This window comes from Vanellus vanellus, assembly GCF_965231255.1.
Source record: "Vanellus vanellus genome assembly, chromosome: 1".
NCBI lineage: Eukaryota > Metazoa > Chordata > Aves > Charadriiformes > Charadriidae > Vanellus > Vanellus vanellus.
Genome location: NC_138905.1, coordinates 66,022,025 through 66,041,132, shown reverse-complemented (window position 1 = coordinate 66,041,132; position 19,108 = coordinate 66,022,025). Strand labels below are relative to the sequence as shown.

General features: G+C 37.3%; 1 protein-coding gene across 1 annotated transcript in view; it reads right to left on the bottom strand.

Moving 5' to 3' along the window:
* Positions 1–10,642: 10,642 nt before the first annotated feature.
* The window catches only part of MTPN (myotrophin), a 40,098-nt gene continuing 31,632 nt past the window's right edge, over positions 10,643–19,108 (bottom strand). The window contains exon 4 of the mRNA XM_082498714.1: positions 10,643–13,988. Coding sequence (XP_082354840.1) covers positions 13,902–13,988 — 87 coding nt within the window. The 3' untranslated portion in view covers positions 10,643–13,901. The remainder of the gene's footprint in view (positions 13,989–19,108) is intronic.

Genomic DNA, 19,108 nt, shown 5'->3' with positions numbered 1-19,108 from the left:
AATGCTTTTTTAGATATACTTACCAGTATTAAATTAATACACCCCTCAAGAAGATGAAACTTCACAGAACTGCAGGCCTAAGAGGAGTTTGGAAAAAATTATTCAGATCTCGCCTTGTCCCAGAGGTTCACGTGAGTAATTTCTGACAAAAAAAAAATATATATATAAATATCTCATTTCTGGTTTTAAAAGCATTTATTGATGGAGGCTCCACAGACTTTCTCAGAAATCAGTTTCAGAACTTCACTGTTTCTTCATGTCAGACTCCTCACTATAGTTTATACGCGTTTTATCTTGCCCGCCACAGTCACAGAGAAAGATGGCTTCCCTTCCTCTTTGCAAGGGTGGTTTGCATCTTGGAATGTCTGTTATTACTTCTGTTTTCTGGATCTTTGATCATTCTTGCTGCTCTCCTCTGCTTGTGTGAGGAATGTTCAGAGTTTATCTTAGTGAAATTCAGGACTTTTGGTCTCTCAGAGCTATTTGAAGAAGTAGTAGGTGTAAAACATTAGGCTGCTATAGCCTTTTTACCTGTTTGGCATTGTAGCACGGAAGAAAAGAGATGCCAGTCTTTGGCCGGGGCTTCTAGACTCCACCATAACACATTAAGTAGAAGCTCCAGTGGAGCTTCAGATGGACAATTTGGAGACGTGAGTTTTATTCTATTTCTGTCCTTGACCATGACGCTTTTATCTCAAAGTGTCTGCTGCCTCTGTAAAACCTCCCACATGCAAAATGGAACGAGGCATCGCTAATTATGTTTTTCAGCTGTTTGCCCATGCCATCATTATAGTGGTGAACTCTAAGAAAGATTACACATCGTGCAAAGTGTTTGTTCAAATTCTAAAGGACCGTCTAGGATATTCACAGAACGGTGATAAATAATTGAAACAAGACAGGCTGACGGCTTGTGACAGGCTGTTCGAACTGTCAGGCTGCTGGCAAGCCTTGGATTTCCAGTTTCAATGGATTTCTGAAAAATATTGCAGAGGCACAAGTTCATTCCTGGGCCCTGCATTATTAATGATCTGTCCAAACTTAGTTTAGATGGAGATGAAGTCATGTATTGAAGTTGCCTTAACAGTAGCTGGTAATTTGTTGTTTGTTACAAGAGGCAGGGGCAGGGAATCAATTAATTCATTCAGAAAAGGAATCGATTACTCCCCTAAGCATATGTTTACCCTTGTAAAGAACAGTTTATAAAGTAGGATGCTTCACAAGGACTTTGGGGAAAAATAGAACTTCTGGCTGGGTTTTAATTGCCTGCCTATTTACGTGTTTGGGATGCTTACATCCTCTGTTTCCTTTGAAGTTAAGAGTCCAGAGCCCTGCAGGACTGTGAACTTAGAAGATAATTACTGATTGTTAAGGGACTATGCTTTCTAAATAAATCGCCCATATTGTTTCTTCTTTATTGCACCCCCTCACACCCTCCCCTTCCCACCCCCCCATCCAATTGGATTTTAAACAGCCTTCTAGATAGAAAAATGTTTAAACTTTCCAAAGACTTTTTACAATCTTGTTGACAAGAAGCTATTGAAGAATCCTGGCAACTAGCACGGGGAAAAGTCACGGCACAGTTTAAAACCTGAGCAAGAGAGAATTAGACATAAGTAGCTATTTCTCACTGTTGACAGAGGTTAATACCAGAGTGACCTAGGGACCAGCCTTAGGACTGGACCGAGGACATTCAACCCATGTATTAGTGAACTGAAAGGGAAGGTGAACAGCAAGGTGACTATATCCCCTTGATTATTCTGGATTCTTGTGGACAGTGAGGATTACAAGAAACTTTGGAAAGACCTAGCAAGGCTGGGGAATCTGCCAGATGCAATGAATCCACAGACAGCTGTGTACAATTTTTGTCACTGCCATAAATTAAGAAAGAAAAATTTACTTCTTCTCCCTAAGAACAGCTAAAATATTGTCTCAGGCTTATCATATTAATGTTATTGCTGTTAAGGCTATGTTTTCTGCTGTTTCAGCTCTCTTCAGGACTAGGTGAGCTTTAGTGCTAATGCAGGAAAAGAGGGCTGGGGCTCTGCCCAAGACAGGGGAAAAAAAAAAAAAATAAAAAAAATACTCTGTCTTTTCAGCAGCATTTGCTGTTTTAACTGTTCCATCAAACTGCAGCACAAATGATTCATCCGAAGATCAAACAAAATCTGTCAACAGAAGGAAATCAGTTCTCCTGAATGTGGAGTCGGCCACTTAATCATCTGGAATATCCTTTTCAGCAGAGGAAAGCAATGTACAGCAATGACCTACCGGCTGTCCACCATGTGTTTCTCTGCTCTGTAATTCTCCCGCCACTGCTGCAATGGCAGCAGCGCACTTGTAAAAGCCATGACAGCTTACACCACTCTATCTCTTACCAGTTGCACAAGAATCCTTTACACCAGATCCCTTTTGAAGAGAGATTTTCTTCCTCCTCTGCCGTAGTTCACAGCAGCTCATCAACCAGGACCTGCAAGATTATATCCTAAGAAGGTGTTTGTAACAGTGCTTAAAGCAAACCCAGAGGTGACAGCTGTGACAAATGAAGTCATTTGCAGCCAACCTACACAGGCACTCCTGCCACTGCTTGCGAGAAGAGGGGGAGCTGCCTCAAGGACAGGACCCCAGCAGGAGAACCCAAAGCTTTGTCGCAGCGGATTAGCTAACCTTCAGCCAAAGGGAGTCGTACTTCCCAACCTCCAACGGGATTGCTGATTACAAAATGCAAAGAGTTTAGCGCTCGTTTATTTTGTTGAAATATACATTTATCTTTGTTATTTCTGTATTCAGGATTAACTGGATTGGGTGACTGGTTCGCAAGCTTTTCTGTATAAGGAGCCGACATCAAAACAGAAGAAAGCTTCACAACTTCCAACCAGCTATAAATAAATAAATGGAACTTGGTCATCCCCAATGAGAAGAGAGACAGACCCTGAAAGTGTAGAAAGCCTGTGGAAAGCAGTGCTTGGTAATTGTTGTTCGTTTCTACGCTGCCAATTTTAAACACACTTTTGCATTTTAGAAGGGCTGTGGCGTTTGTCTATTTCAGGAATAAAGATTACAACTGCTTTCCTGTGCTTTTTGCAACATTATATTTCACAATGCTATTTCAACCCTGCAGAATATAGTGGTTTTACAGTTCGAGATTAAATAACAGCACCATTTAGAAAGCAAATATTGAGCCAAAGGACTTCAAACATTTACTTACTCAGCTCTCATGTATTTAAAATCACAACTGAAATAAAACAAAAAGAAAACTAAATGAAAAAGTGTAATTCATTCATTTGAAAACAGGTTCTAATTAATATCCTCAAGTTTAGACTTACTTCTTTGGCTCTCTCTAAATTACAGCATAAAAAAAGAACCCCAAACCTTTTTCAGCTCTCATCTTAGTGAACGCATTGCAAGAGCCACTCACTGCTTTTCTTTCCTATAGAGTAAAAACTTTTCCTGCTGCCCTGGCCATGAAGATAGCTTTGCTGTAAGAATCGTGGGTATGAATGCTGCCCATATTTTGACAGTCTGTATTTTTTTCCCCAACTGTTGGTGCAATGCATACTTGCATTATTTCTGCTCTTTCTTTATGTTGCCTGATAACTTTCTATGTTCCTGATTAAAAATAAAAAAATCCTGCTTAGCCCCTCTTATATATTACCTTTAGGAGATGTTCCCTGCCGCGGTCACTTTCCAATGTCATTTCCTCCAAAATTCATCAATTCATAATCAAAGAGAAAGAAATGTTTTGGAGCCCTTTCCCAAGCCAGGATGACTATGTTTATTTCCTTGTTCTCAGTTCTCACAGCTCTGAGGGAAACTCAGATTCATTTAATCCTACATTTTTCTTCCTTGATTAGCAGCTACAATTAATACAGCTGAATGACTGCAGTCCCAGCACAATCCTTAGTTCTGGAAGGACATTTACTCTCGGTAACAAGAGTCACAACTCATGAAAAAGTGATATTCAGTCTAACCACCACCCAAAAAGTGCAGCTACTTTGACAGTGTAGCCACAGGCATCACATGCTTCTTCAGCTTCTTATCTTGTGTTTTATGTAGAATTTGACTGGCAGAAAATTTTCATCAGTTCTTGTTGTTATACTAACCCTGCCAAAGATACGCTGAGGAAGGTATCAATTTTTAATGACAAAATTGTATCGAAGTCCAAGGATCAGGGAAATTCCTGCCTCTTATTACCAGGTGATCAACGGCCCATGAGTAAGAAAAATTGCCCTCTCTCTCGCTGAAAAGAAAGCAAAGTAACTTAAAAAAAGGAATCAACTTCTATGGTAGTTGTTACTCTGCCTATTTACATATACCGAAGTTCCCCCCAGGCTACAAGGGATTATTCTATTTCAATCAAAGAGCATACAAAGTACACATCCCAGCTTTAAAACAGAGAACTGAGAGACAGAATAACCAATTCATCGACCATTATAGGTAGATGAATTTGCGAACATAAGGAAAAAAGCTGCCCGAGTTTCTCATTATGACAAAAGAAAGCCTGGAAAAACCCTAACTGTCAATAACCCGTTAAAAAGTGACAATGTTTCTTACTGTTAACCTGTCAAAAAATAAATTTAGTATCATTTCAAAACCTCTGTAAGACAAGTTTTATATTTTTATTTAGTTAAATACCTTAATAGGTCAACTCCCTTACTAGCTATTAGCCTTTATCACTGCTGCTCTCACACTAAATAAAACTTGCTACGCTCTCAGTCACAGCATCCACAGCAAATATCATTACTTTTCTTCACACGACTGCTCTCAAGAACGACAGAGGCTGCTGGTCTCAGCCATCAGCTTTTTAAACAGCAGAACACAGAACATTTGAACAAATATTCCAAATCCTCAGTAAATGGATGAGACAACGTGACCATTCAGTAGGTGCCTATAGCTACTACCTGGCAACGGTCTGAACGTTTCCTCGGGAGAGGATCCAGTGGAATACACCTTTTTTTCCCTGTAGGAGGTTTACACTAGCCAGGCCAAGCTCATGTTACCACTTTCAAATCATCAATTCCTCACTCTGGTGATTTGTCACTATGTGAAAAAAAAAAAACAAAACAAAACAATAATCTGGTCGAAACCTTTTTTTAAAAGGTGACATTTTTCTGCCTAGATTGCCATGGAATTATTGATGGGGTTTCAGAGCCACCAGTTGGGAAAAATGCATTTAGAAGTCCAGAATGTGTCGCAGCTGCTCTCTGCTGTGAAAATGCTTATACGTGCAGCAAGCAGCTCTGCGCTGACATGGGCCTCTGCTTCACAGCAAAACTCCAGTTCAATAGAGCAGCATTTCTCAGTCCAAATGGCTGAGTAGCAACGGGCAGCTAAGCTTTTCTAACAAAAAAAAAAAAAAAGTTAAAAAAATAAAAAAATCATAGGTCATGTTGCATCTATCATTTCAGAGCAGGAAGGCAATAAACAACATCTTCAGCATGAACACACAACAGTGTTACAGAACATTATAAATCAAAATATAGAGAAAAGCCAACAAGTTTCAGTCATTGGGATTATGGATTGTATCTCACAAAGGCACACGCCAGCCTTATTCGTTAAAATACCTAATGCTTGGGAAAACAGGCCGGTTTGTCAAACACAAAACCAGAATGCAATACCTTGCTTTGCCTTATCACCTCAACAACTATTGCCCACCGCCCCCCTCCCCAGTCCGAAGTTTGGATGTTTATGAACTTGGCTTATAATTGTTATGAAAAATTGTTTTGTCTCCAGTGGTAATTGTGAAGAAATGAGCTCGGAATAGGAAATGGTCTATGGAAAACTACTCATCACTATAGGATCTTATTTTTTGTCTTGCCTGACTCGTTTGTTGGTTCAAAATTCTAAAATACTGCGAAGCCTACACCAGCTCCTTTCTGGCTTCTAGGGCTGTCTTTTTACTCTTCTGAATTACAGCTGCTCTTTTAAATCCTGATCTTTTGTATACTGTTTTGTCTAGTTAATTAAAAATGTCTGTTGCTGAGTCATCTTGCTATTAAAATGTCTCGTCTTGGAGGGGTGCATTTGCCCAGGTATATTTTGAATTATGCTGTACCGCAACTAACAAGCTAATTGGAGTCACAAGGCCAACTACACTGTAAAAAGCAGCATGACCACAACACGCATGATACCTTCTATTTCTGCCAGCAGTACGATGCATTGGCCTTCAATACTTCAGTATGCAAATTAAGAACCTTGCTGGTTTAAGAAAACTGTATTGCTCCAAGGCTGAAACAAAATAAAGTCATTTACATTCTTCCTACCAACCTGTGGCATTATGAGAGAAGCAGTCAAAAGGGCAGCAAGCATTCAAACAATGTGCACATTAAAACGCTTTTATTACGCCCACGTTACTTCAGGGTAGCACCAAGGCTCTCTGTGGCGCCACTGATATTACTGTATTTTGCAACTACTGTGTCTTCCAGCAGCTTTCAGGAAAAAAAAAACAGGGAGAAAGTAAATAATGTAATTCCAATCCTACAACTACACAGCATACACCTGATGTGCAGAAAAGTAGTAAGGAGATAAAGCATCTGATTTAAAAACAAAACAAAACAAAAAAGACATACTACCACAACATTTAAAGTGAAGAACAAGCCTGTAGTAGCAAGGAGATAAGTAAAGACTTTCTCCATCCTAATTTCTCCTCGGTCTTTCCTCCTGTGATTTTAATTCCTTCTTTCCTGTTATACATGACAGACAGCCTTAGATGGGGTATTTTCTAGTAACATCTACAAACAAGTTCTCTGCCCACTTTCTAGGCACCTATTAAAAAGAGAAAGCTGTGATGAGGGTAGAGTACAGCTTTTGAAAGCTGTACTTTCAGGAAGGGCAGATGAGAGAAAGGGAGCACGTGTCACAGGTCAGCTCTGGAATGTGGAGAACAAATGCAGTTGACAGAACGTGACCTTTAGAAACCACTCAGGGAAATTTTGACATTAATTTATAGTATATTTCACTCTCTTTACATCTCACCTCTGACAGTAAAAAAAACCCTTCAAACCGAACCTCTGAGCTTTGCAAATTGGTAGCAAGGGAATCCTCTTTTCCCCAAGCAACCATCTGCTAAGTAAGTGCTAATTTCTTTTTCTTTTTTTTTTTTTTTTTAAACAATATATTTCTAGCTGTTTATAGTGAGAACACAGCTTTAGAAGTACTTCCTTATTAAGTACACGGGTTATGCAGCTTTATTGCTGTAGGCTGGGTCTTTTTTCTTTCAAGTTATTGTTTAATATGGCTTTGTAAATATTTAATTTACAGCTATCATCAGAAATTTCATTAATTTATAAGCTTCGGTTTTGTTCTTACATTTTAACCGTCTGACACTAGAAATTGATGTACTTCCCATCTGTTTCATCTCTCTCTTTAAATAAGCTCTTCTGTGCTTTTGAGAAGGTTACTGACACCAATTGCAAAACACACAAAAACCCCCCTTTAAGGTGTGTCAGGTCCTGAGAGATAATCCTTCAATCAGCTTACAGGCTAAGAGCACAAAAAAAGAAGGAAAGAAATTAAGTTTTCCTATTGTGAAGTGAAATACAGAGAGGTTTTTGCATGGTCACATACCAAATCTGTTGCTGTTGTACTGATCCCAGTTCTAATGATATCTCATCCATAGCCTCAAACAAACTCAGACATTTCTTCCCATATTCTATTTATGCTGACTGTTCAGCATTTGCCACATGTAGATACTGGTATCGGGTGTAACGCTAGGTTTTCATAGCAATTTGTCAAAAGAATAGTTGGGAAGTATTCTTCAGCACAAATCTTCTTATATAATAGCTAAGGACACAAAAACATTGGCTATATTTTTCATTTAAAAATAATGTAAAGGATACATTTCTGTTGTAAAGGTAAAGTTACAGCTTTGCTTTATGCAAAGGGACAATGAAAAAAAATAAAGAGCATTCTTGTTTTAGGAAGCTTTCTAAAGCATGTGCAAGACAAAAAAAAAACCAAACCCAAATAAAAGATATGCAAATAACAGGAATAACCTTTGGGAAAGACTTTTGGAACCTAACATTCCAATTTATTTGCTCTTTCTAGAAGACTACCATCTTACGATGGCCATAGCTCGTTCAGTATGATGACAAATTACTGTTTAACTGTCTTTAACAATGGCAGCTATCCTCACTCCCTGCATGCCGAGAGAGAGATACTGGGAAGTCTGCATTGCAGAAGCCAAATTAGGTAGTTACAACTTCATTCAGATATCTGTCTTTAGTTTAGTCCCAATTAAACTTTTACATCTGCTCTGCGCTATAGCGGATTTGGAGACACTACAAAAGTCTAGGGCATCATGCAGCTCTCCCAGGGATATCACCACCCTAAACAGAAACCAAGTTGAATCGTTACATTGGGACATGCAAATACTTATCTGGTTTGGCGCCAGCACTGATAAGTTGTAAAGTGAAAAAACCCACAAACTCGCAACATTTGTCAACCTGGAACATATCTGTTGGTTTTCCACTGAAAATAAAGAAATGGGTGGTTGGATTTTGTCACAATATGCCACCACTCTTTAAATAAAAGGCTGCATTTCTTAAAAGTGTATTCCAAAAAGAAAGGACGTATAACTTCATTTACCTGAAGAGGCACATACTTTTCAAGACTTCCCACCTCCAAACACTTTTGAGGCAAAATAGTTAAACATTGATCCAAGCTAGAAAATGGTTTATTTTACTTTGAAAAAAAGCTTTGGTGAACAAACAAGTTTCTTCTGAATGTAGTGAGGAATTACTTCCAGTTAGAGGAAAATAAGAAACACATATGAAGGAGTGTTTCAAAGGTAAATAATTTTATATAGGCACCAAACTTGGGTTTATTGTAGGTCAAAAAATTATTTTTGAGACTGAGTTTTGTATCCTGCAAATTTATGCTCAGCTTGAGACTACCAAAAGAAATTCTCCTTTAATGAATTTTAAGTTTGATAGATGAAGTGAGACACACAGATTAGCGTGGTTTTAGCACACTGTCCTGCCTCTCAACTTCAATGGTCAGGAGATGAACCTCAGTGCATGAAGAGGCAGGCCTCTATTCATAATTTTGAAGTGTTGCAAAATGAAGGTATATTTGTGGAAAACAGGAACTCGGTGAAAAGTACAAATGAAGCCTGTATTCTGTAGTGGCCTGCAGTACCTGAAAACAGAGACATTTAGTACACAGGAGAATGGAGATGTGCACACAGGCGCTTTGCAAATGCAATTTGAAGAGAGAAGAATCAAGAGATTCCAAGACTTCTCCTATTTGAAGGAAGGCTCTCCAAATTAACATTAGATCACAATAGCAAGCAATGGTATGCAATTTTTCTTAGTTTAAAATTAGAAACATTGTTTTCACTGCTATGGCAGGGAGAGAGGAGCACTGCTCCTAGGAAAAATGCTCATTTGCTTCCTGAGCGGGCAAACAGTACCTGCCTTTCAAGGCACTACACGAAACGAAGTGCTTTCCAAACAACGCATCTAGTAAGTTTATGGCATAACTTAGTTGAAAGCTGTTCCAAGATGTCAGGATTCCAAGTAGAATAAAAATATTTTGAGGAGAGCTTTCAGAATACACTTTTCTCAAAACAGAGAAACAATCAAGCGATCCAATTGAAAAAACGCTTTCTTGGGCCAACTTCCTTTTGGAAGGAAGTTGAGAAATCCATTTATTCCAAAAGACCAGCCATAAATAGATATTAGGAAAAGTGCATACGTGTACAGATGAGTTTAGTTAGCCATGCACCGAGGAAAGTGAGTGAAAGAAATCTGCATTCTGAACTTGGCTAGTATTTACTCCTATAGAAAATTGTCCATTGCAAAATAAACAAAAACCCAGTAAGATGAACACAGAAGCTGAAGCACACACATCAATTGCCACTAGCCATCACACTGTTTGAACTGCTTTGGTATTAATGGCGAACATGTCCCTCTTTTCTAATATTTGACTGAAGGGTTGTACATACAGCATTAGAAGTCCCTGTTTTCAAAGTTTAACACAGAAAACCAGACAAATTAATTTTCTTTAGAAATATTTTTTCTGTATTTATAGTTTTCCCACTTAGTCACCCCTTCCTGTACTTTTCCTTTAAAAGTGTATATTTTTAAATAAATTATATCAAACAATTCAAGCAATTGGATCTACATCTCTATGGACAAGCAGTTATAATAGGAAGTTCTGACAAAGTTACCATAAATATGCAACAAAAATAACGAATGCACATTTTATTTATACTTCAGCCGTGCTTTCTGTAAATAACTATTTCAGTTTCTTTATGAAGTATAGGAGAGAATAAATTGCTTTAGTCTTCACAGGTAATGGGAGGAACATCCCTCTATCTACACTGCCTCTTAGAATTTAGCACGAGTAAGAGATCTTCAACATTATGCATTACCATTTAAGTAGGATACGTAGACTACAAGACCAGAGAATTAATCAAAACCTCTTTTAAATGGATGTAATCAAAAAAAACAAAACAAACCCAACTTTAAATATTTAGTTCTCAAAGCAGCTTCCATTCCACATTTAGGTCTTAAGTATCTGAAGATTTTAATCCCTGTACATATGAGCTGGACCTTAGATGCCTTCCAGGCAAATAAAAATTGTAGCCAGAGATTAATAAAACACAGGAGCAGAAAGGAAAATAAAACTCCACATTCTCATATCGCACAATTCAAGTTTATTCCATTCATTCTTGCAACACAAACTTAAAAATACAGTATCATTTAGCATTCTGATGTCTGAACCATGATAATGATGAACCCAACTGTGTCAAAACAGTTAACAATGGTGAAAAGAGGAAGTCAAATATCAAAATGCACAGAGCACTAAATTTTCTTCCATCACTGAGTAGAAAGATGATTGTTTATCCATTTACAAAATATAATTAAGACAAGTTCGTTTTGGAATTTTGCATGCAACACTGCAATTGCTTGACCTAGGACACTCCATTCTTACCAGCCTCTTCTACAAATAATTCAATGTTATGTTCAAGGATAAAGTTCCATTTAACTATTGTACTCCTTTTCCCATTTGCTCCCCCTTAAGAAAATGGAGCAGAGGGTATAAAATCCAAAATACGCTTAAGGTTATAACTTATTCAGCACAAATTTCAAAGGAAAAGGTTTAAGAACAGAGTGGATTTCCATGTAGATGCGAATCCAGTCTGAAAGTATTTAAATTCTGTTTATAGAATGAAAAGTAATTTACAGTTTGGTATTTTCATGCCATATTTTCATTCAGTTAGGACCTACTCAAAGATACAGGCAGCCACCCATTATTTTTTCCACAATATTGCTAAAAAGAAGGAAACAAAGAAACAAGCCCAGTATCTAGATAATTACAAAAGCATAAGCTTTTATTATTAAATTGTGGGTTTTTTTTTGGTTTTTTTTTTTTTGTTGTTGTTGTGGGTTTTTTTTGGTTTGGTTTTTATTTTTTTTTGGGGGGGGGGGGGGGGGGGGGTGAGGGGGTGGAAATGATCAATCACCTCTTATGTAGTGCAAAAAGCAAAGAAGTATTTCTTCTTTATTAGCCAAACATTAAATGCCATCTTTTAACTATCTCGAAAGGCAGCTTGGGTATTTATTACAGCCAAATTAACACTTGTCTCACTGAAGTTTGTCTGCATCTTTTTTTTTCCTCAGGTGAAGTAAAAAAAATAAGGTGTCCACATAATTGTAGAAAAAGGGAGTGAATCACTCAGTGAATCACCAGAGGAGTTAGTACAAAGATGATGTTTCATTACTGTGATAATGCTCACTTAAATGAGAGTTGAAGGGCAGGAAAGAATACAGAGAAAAAACCTAAACCCAAACCCACTATGGCCAGACAACTTGACACTAATCAACACAAAAAAACTTGAATAATCAAGTTTTCCACATAAAAACAGACTGCAGTTTTCTAGACTAGTATTTTAATAGCTAAGTTTTTAATAGCATAATATGGAGGCAAATTTATGCCAAAGATGGTTACTTTCATAGCTGAATAAAGAGTTAAACCTATAGTCTGCGTTCACACTATTACAATGACATGACAATCCAGCACTGATCAGAGATAAGATTAAAGAGTTCTCTTTAAATAGTCATTAAAAGCACTGTTCACCAAACATGCTTGTTCTTCTATCAGCAGCTCACCAATTGATTGATCACTGATTTCCAACCCTTCTGCTCTTCCTTGCCATCCATCTCCAAGAAGCAAAGAGTAATTGCACTGTACAGTTTACGGCCAGAATTTATTTTCTCCATCGCTTTTCTTATGGGATGTGTACATGTAAATCAGTTTCTATTCGCCCTTTACAGTCTAAATGCAAGGCTTTTTATAGCTGAGACATTCAATCATAATATGCAACAGGATTCAAGTAAAACTAAGTCTCCATTAAATATGAGTGGTAGTCACCAGCCTACTTCTACATATCCTCTCAAATTCAACAGTGATATCAAAATAACACCGGCAACTTTTGTTTAAGAATTCAGCATGAGACATTATATACATTTGCTTTCTGTATTGTGTATATTATCAGAAAGTTTGAAATCTGTATTCCAAAAAAGAGGAAGATGTATAGTTTGTGGTACACACTTTGCTGTTATAAAACCTGTTATTGAGTTTCGGGTAAATCAGCAGTCTAATGAAAACTTTCAAGATGAAAGCCAGAAGCTTGGACATTCCTGAGAGGAATCCCTACAATATCATTAAATACTTTCCCATGAATTATCAAGGCTGTCATAGTACTGACATACTTACTGGTATAGTAAATCTTATCTAAAAGTCAATGGTTAATGTGGTATGGTTGCATTGGGAACTTCCAGAACAAGCCCCATGCTTTAATGAAATTTAAGAGGTTCATTCAGCCAACAATGAAACACCAATTCAAAGATATGCACAACTAAAAGCTTTTTTTCCCCTCCAATAGTTAGAGCAAGACAAGACTTCCACTTGTACATCTTCCTGTTCCTAACACCTGAACTTAGAAAGCTTAGATGTAAATGTTTACCAGAAAAGTTTAACAACAATATTCACCTGATAGGAATGCCTAAATAATTACTGTTCATTTTCCACATTTGACTCGATTATCCTTATGTACCAAACACTCTGTAGCTTTTGCATATGTCTATAAATTTTATGTTGACATGGTGAGTAAAGAAATTTCATCTTACAATCCTTTTGGAAATAACTATAGCGATATTTTGAACTGTCCCGAAAACGGTTGCTTAAAACATCTGTCCTGAACTAAAACAAACATGGGAAAAAACCCCTCAAATTCAAGCATCCAAAAGTACCTTGGCAGATATTATGGAGTGTAATACCACCATGCCTCAACTGATCTTTCCTGGTTTACTCAAGAGTCAGAAAAACATTAGTGTGACATCCAATTAGTCAATATAAAGAACAGCTCCAATAACTAGTATCAAAAGTCCTCAAAACTGCAACGTAAGCTTTAGGCAGAAGAAGAATAAAGCTACCCACTGAGAGAGAAGAGAGAAAAGTAATCCAGCCACCTACATTGCTACGCTTCAGATTATGGCAGACACTAATAGCATGGGACTATTGTCTCCTTCACAATTAGTTTCAGGTACATACCACAGTACTTCCATCTAAAGGAATCTTTCAACAAGAACCTTAGTACTAACCTAAGAAGTTTACAAGCCAAAAATTCAAGGTTGTGGTCTGTCTTCCTTCTTCCATTTTCACTAGAAATGGGAAGAGATTGTGCACTGAAAAAAGTCCTAGAGGGACACTGTTCATAATAGTTTTCAACCCTCTCCAAACAGATTATCTTCAATACAAGCCCCTAACTAGTTTGATTCATAAAGAATTTCCCTCCCCCCAAAGTATTTAGCTGAAGAAGCTGGAAGATGCAAAGAGTGACAGACAGGCAGCAGTGTGAGGCCACAGGAGAGACATTTAAGATATCAGTCCATCCGTCACTGAAGAAGAGTTTTGATTGCCTGGTTGTCAGTGGCTTCAAAGGCAGTTAGTCCATCTGGGCCTTTCACAGTCTTATCAGCACCCTGTAAAGATATTGAGAAGGATTGTCAATTCATAAAGCCAGGCTGCATTAATATTCAGTGTATCACAAAAGTTACCTACTTTGGATAACTATATTGATTACACAAAGCTTTTTAGTGCAGTGCATTGTTTTCATTTAGAAACCAAACCGGCAAGATTTATTCAGCACGCAGCTAACCTAAATTTCAAAATTTACTTTAAAAGTAGAAAAAAAGTCACATAAACTTTGCCACACAGCAAGTTGTACAATCAAAAAATTAGCAATTAATCTTGTATAGAAACAGAAGGATTTTTTTGTTTGTTTCTAGCAACTACTCATGAATACAAGAATTCAGTATTACACACCTCCATGAAATCTATGGTGAAGCAAGCTTTTTCACATGCTAAATTAAACAAGTAACCTCTGGAAGAGCTTACTCACTAACAAGTCATACTATTTTCTTTCTATATCATAAAAGACTGCATCCATCTAGGACTGCGCTTCTCTCTCCCATTTTGAAAAAAATCCCTATTGCTACATAGAGAAAAAGCCAAATCATTCCATGTCCAAAACTGATCAGGTTTCTTTTGAATAAGCTATGCCTATACCTAAAAGGCAACTAAACAGATTAGGGAGGCAAGGAGAGGATAGAGGACAACAGAAATACACCCACCAGACAAACTGCAGAATAGTAAGCACAAACGCAGCCTCAGTGCCAGAATTATGAGAGGAGAGCAAGAGAAGCAAAGAGTGATTAACTAGTCATGTTTGTTTTGAGCACTGTGTAGTCATATACATAAAAGTGAAAAAATGACTAAATTGTAAATAGGGAAGTTAAATAAAGGGATAAATTATTAGAGAACACAGGTCTGACTACAGAGATCAAGAGAGATGTTTCCTGAAAGTAAGTTAGATTCCAGAACACCTCCTCTTGAGAAGATATGCAAGACTTACTTTACAATATGCTCAACCAAGTGACAGGGAAAACACTGTGGGTGGCAGGAGCATGTAGTGCAGAGGTTTGTCTTTAGTTTTACATATATCCCTCCCACTGAATAAGTACAAACCTCTTAATTACATTGCGAGGCAGGAATTGCACAGATTACTAGTAAAGGACACCTAATGTTTTTTAAAAAACATAATGGACCTAGAATTTCTAGAGCTTCTTTACTGATAAAAGATTATACACATAAAAACCCACTGAAAACTTCTATACGTGATACCATTTCTGCTCCCAAGACAAGTCAGCCCACTAAACTTCCCATTGTAACTGTTTCTAAGAATCTAATAAACTGGATCTGACATTACTATGATTTGTTGCCAATGCTACTATTCATAACATAGAAAACTTCCATCTTTGAAATCTTTATTCTTTTTACTTGTAAATATTCAATCTGCCATTCTAAAAATGGTGGCTTTACAATGGTTTCTATGGCAGCAGTGCTCATCCTATGGTCCACTGGCCAAACTGATCCTGTTGCATCCGTTCATCTTCCTCGCACTGAGGTTCTCTAGGGGCTGCAAGACATGAGCTGAACAGAGTGTTTTGTTTGGTGGCAGTCAGCTGTGAGGCAGGGAGATAGGCTTCTGCTGTCAGGGAAAGAGCCTGGGAAAATAAAATTGTCTCGAGAACTCCAGTAAAGAATTCAGAGAGGGATATTTATAATCGCAATAATTCCTTCCTTCACTTTCTCCAGTACCTTTCAGGTAGCAGAATACAGGCATACATTTTGTGCACATGCAACAAATTCACTCCAGTGACAGGAGAAATCATAACATTTACCTCTCTCCTGCCACTATGTAACACCTTTAGCCCAAACGGTATGCAGTATGCTGCAGTACTGCTATTCTGTCGGGTATGAATGTGGGCTGAATCTGTCTGTTCACAAGAAATAATTAGTTGGTCATTGCAAACACACACTTGGGCTGAAACCACTAAAAACCGTTGCTTGTGAAACATTTATTTCCCCCCCCCCCCCCTAAAAAAGCCTGGGAGATTTAACAGGTATTTGACAGTTGTTATCCTGGTTGTCCTGGGAGAAGAAAGGCTTCTTTTGCAGGTGTTGATTATTTCTACTGCTTAGATAGCACTCTCAGATTACAGTCCATGTGGAAATCAAAAGGCCTTCAAAGCTGTTCTTTGATGTTTACCTCGGAAAACCTGAAGGAACTTAGGCTTGAAGAAAAAAGGAACTATGGAGTAACTGACCTACCAGTATCCATCTTGAATTGTAGTTTAAAGAATTAACTTATGAAACTCACGACCCTCATGCACATTTGTACTTCAGAAAACTTACAGACTCTCAAGACCTGAGTTTCTAAACCTGCTTCACTGAATGTAGGATAAGAGGGTCATGACTACCTAAGGAGGACACCATTTAATAAACTCAGTCTTAATAAATTAGAAAAATGGACCCTTAGCTAGGCAGAAAGATTCCTGTCTGCATTCAACAGAATGAGAATGAAATGATAAAGTTCAGGTCAAGAGGACTTTAATTTTCAGAAGTACAACACTGCATTGAAGTTTAATGAAAAGTGCATAAAAGTAAAATGATTCCACAGTATTGTCTGCTTCCCCAAAGAAAAAGCTATTAACATTTTATGTTTATGTTCTTTTCTTAAAGTATACACACAACAATATATATATAAACTCTCTCTCTTTGGCAGGGTAATAACAAACAAGAACATTTGCCCTCTTAAGCCACAGGGCAAAGCATAAATGTTAAATGTGCTCTTGCAGTTCAGGAAAAAAAAAAGCAAACACGAAGGCAGCAGATAAAGGCAATGCAGAGCAGTCATCAAACTCTGTGAAACTGGAACTAGGGGCACCTAATGAAGCTGGTAGAAGACTAGTTTTACAGAGTAAGCAGCAAACGTCTGGAACGAGTTGCCAGATGAAGTTATGGAAGCAGATGCCAGCTTGTTCAAAAAGGATATGGATAAATTAATGTACAACAAGTCTATAAACACTTCTTAAAGGGAACAGAGGTGCGTACCTCTAAAATCCCCAATACAACAACTATGAATGAGGGGAATAATTGAGCAGAAATAGTCAAACTCGCAACTCTTCCCAAATGGCATCATTTTTATCACTGCCAGAGGTGGAAAAAAAAGGTGCTAAATTGCCTAACTCAATAGGATATTACTTATAACACATTTTTAGTAGAAAGCAGAGATCAAATTGCACTAGATATTTTACAAAAAACAGGACTATTTTGAAAGATGAACAAATGGATGAGATTTGTCACATCTTTCACAACAAACTTCATCCTCCATTAGAAGCGTTCAAAATGATTCAATTGTCTATTACATGATATTGGTTTCTCCTACACTAAAAATCTCTAGCCTAACCAAAAAAGTGTTTATTAGAAAAACAAGTCTCAACTTTGACCTAGAGGGTTTACACTACTTCTGGTAGGCATAACACTGTGAGATTAAATTCCTTCTACTTTACTAAATTCACCCATTCCTTGTTGAGGACAGTAAAAACTGTCTTCACTCATTGTGTATTTCAGTGCTTGGGATCTTTCAATTTTGAAACATTAATATGATGCTGTATTATCATCTACGGGTAACAGTAAGTTAATTAAGTTTTTTTGGAGGCTGATCTAGCATACACGTAACAGCTGTTTGTTAATTTAAACGTAAACTCTTGTGGCCAAATAGAAGGTAAAGTCTTTCCTAACATACAGAAAAGTTTCAAGTATAAAACCTCACTTCCCCCCCCCCCCCCCCCCCCCCATTTAAGTATGTTTTACAGTTTTATAACGTATGGTTGATTTCATAGGATTGTAGAATATCTCAAATTAGAAGGGACCCATAAGGATCATTTAGTCCAACTCCCTGCTCCTTGCAGGACAACATTAGAACTTTAATCCCTATGGGTTTGGGAGGAGTAACACTGTTTGAGTATTTTAGACACACCAACAAAAACTTTGATAATATCGTAAATTAAACATAAAGATCAAACCCAATGTTTTGTTTTAGTTGATATTGGGCACACCTTAACCATCAGAGATGACCACTCCTGTGCTATGGTGAAAACCATTTAATGAATCCAATCTGTCAAAATCATGATAGTAGTTGATTATGGCTGATCACTATACTTAGCACAACAGCAGTGCCTGAAAATAAGCATGTGTAACCTCAATTTTTGAAGGTTTCAAACTGCATCTACGTTTCTTATAGTGCAATAAACAAAACCAAGCACTGCTGATTCTAAAATCAAAATATCTGAACAAGGCATCAGGAAGTCCTCACTGAAATGCTAACTTCGCATGAAAGTGTGTAATAACGGCCCTTTTGAGAAACTACCCTTGGAAGAGTATAATATATCTACCCTTAAGTTATCTTGGGTGTTTATCAGTAATCCTATGTATGCATTGTAATTATGAGAGCAAAGTCATATTATTTCATTTTGTTTTAAACAATGTAAGTTGTTTTATTTATGCTAAAGAACTTTATGTTGGTTATATCTGTTTTTTCATATTGGAAGAAATGTCTGAACTTGAATACCAACACAAATTATGGTAATGCATGAAGCTACAGTTCAAAGTACTTTAATCATAAAACCATAATTCAACTAAATATTTTTGCTATGCTTCATGAATGAGAAAAACCAAATAAACCCAAAATAGTGGGGTTTAAATCCATGTGGCCATTATAATAGGTCAAAACTTGGGGGGGGGGAGGGGGGAGAAATCATAAAAACCTAAACCTATAACATTGTCAACAACTTCAATACTGAACAAAGGATTTACCAAAGATTAAAAACAGCATTATAGAGCTGTTTGCTTTCTGAAGCTGCAAAGTTACTACTTAAACCTGCTGGAGTACTCGTTTGCAACCACTAATGAATATTAAAATCACATTTCAAATACTTCCTCTAAAATACCAGGAAATTCTATCAAACGATTCTTCATGGTACTTAATTCACCAGTTTTGATTAATGTACTTTCCAAGGTCAAACCAAATGTTATGGGATTACATGTCTTTCACAGAAGATCTTTAAATGTTTGTAGGGTTTCTAAGAAGAAACTTAGAGCTAAATCACTTGGTTTAAGGAGCTCTCAATACTCCTCTAGAGAGAGCAATTTGAAAAGACAGAATAAGTGTTATAGCACACACAAGATTAAGGAAGGA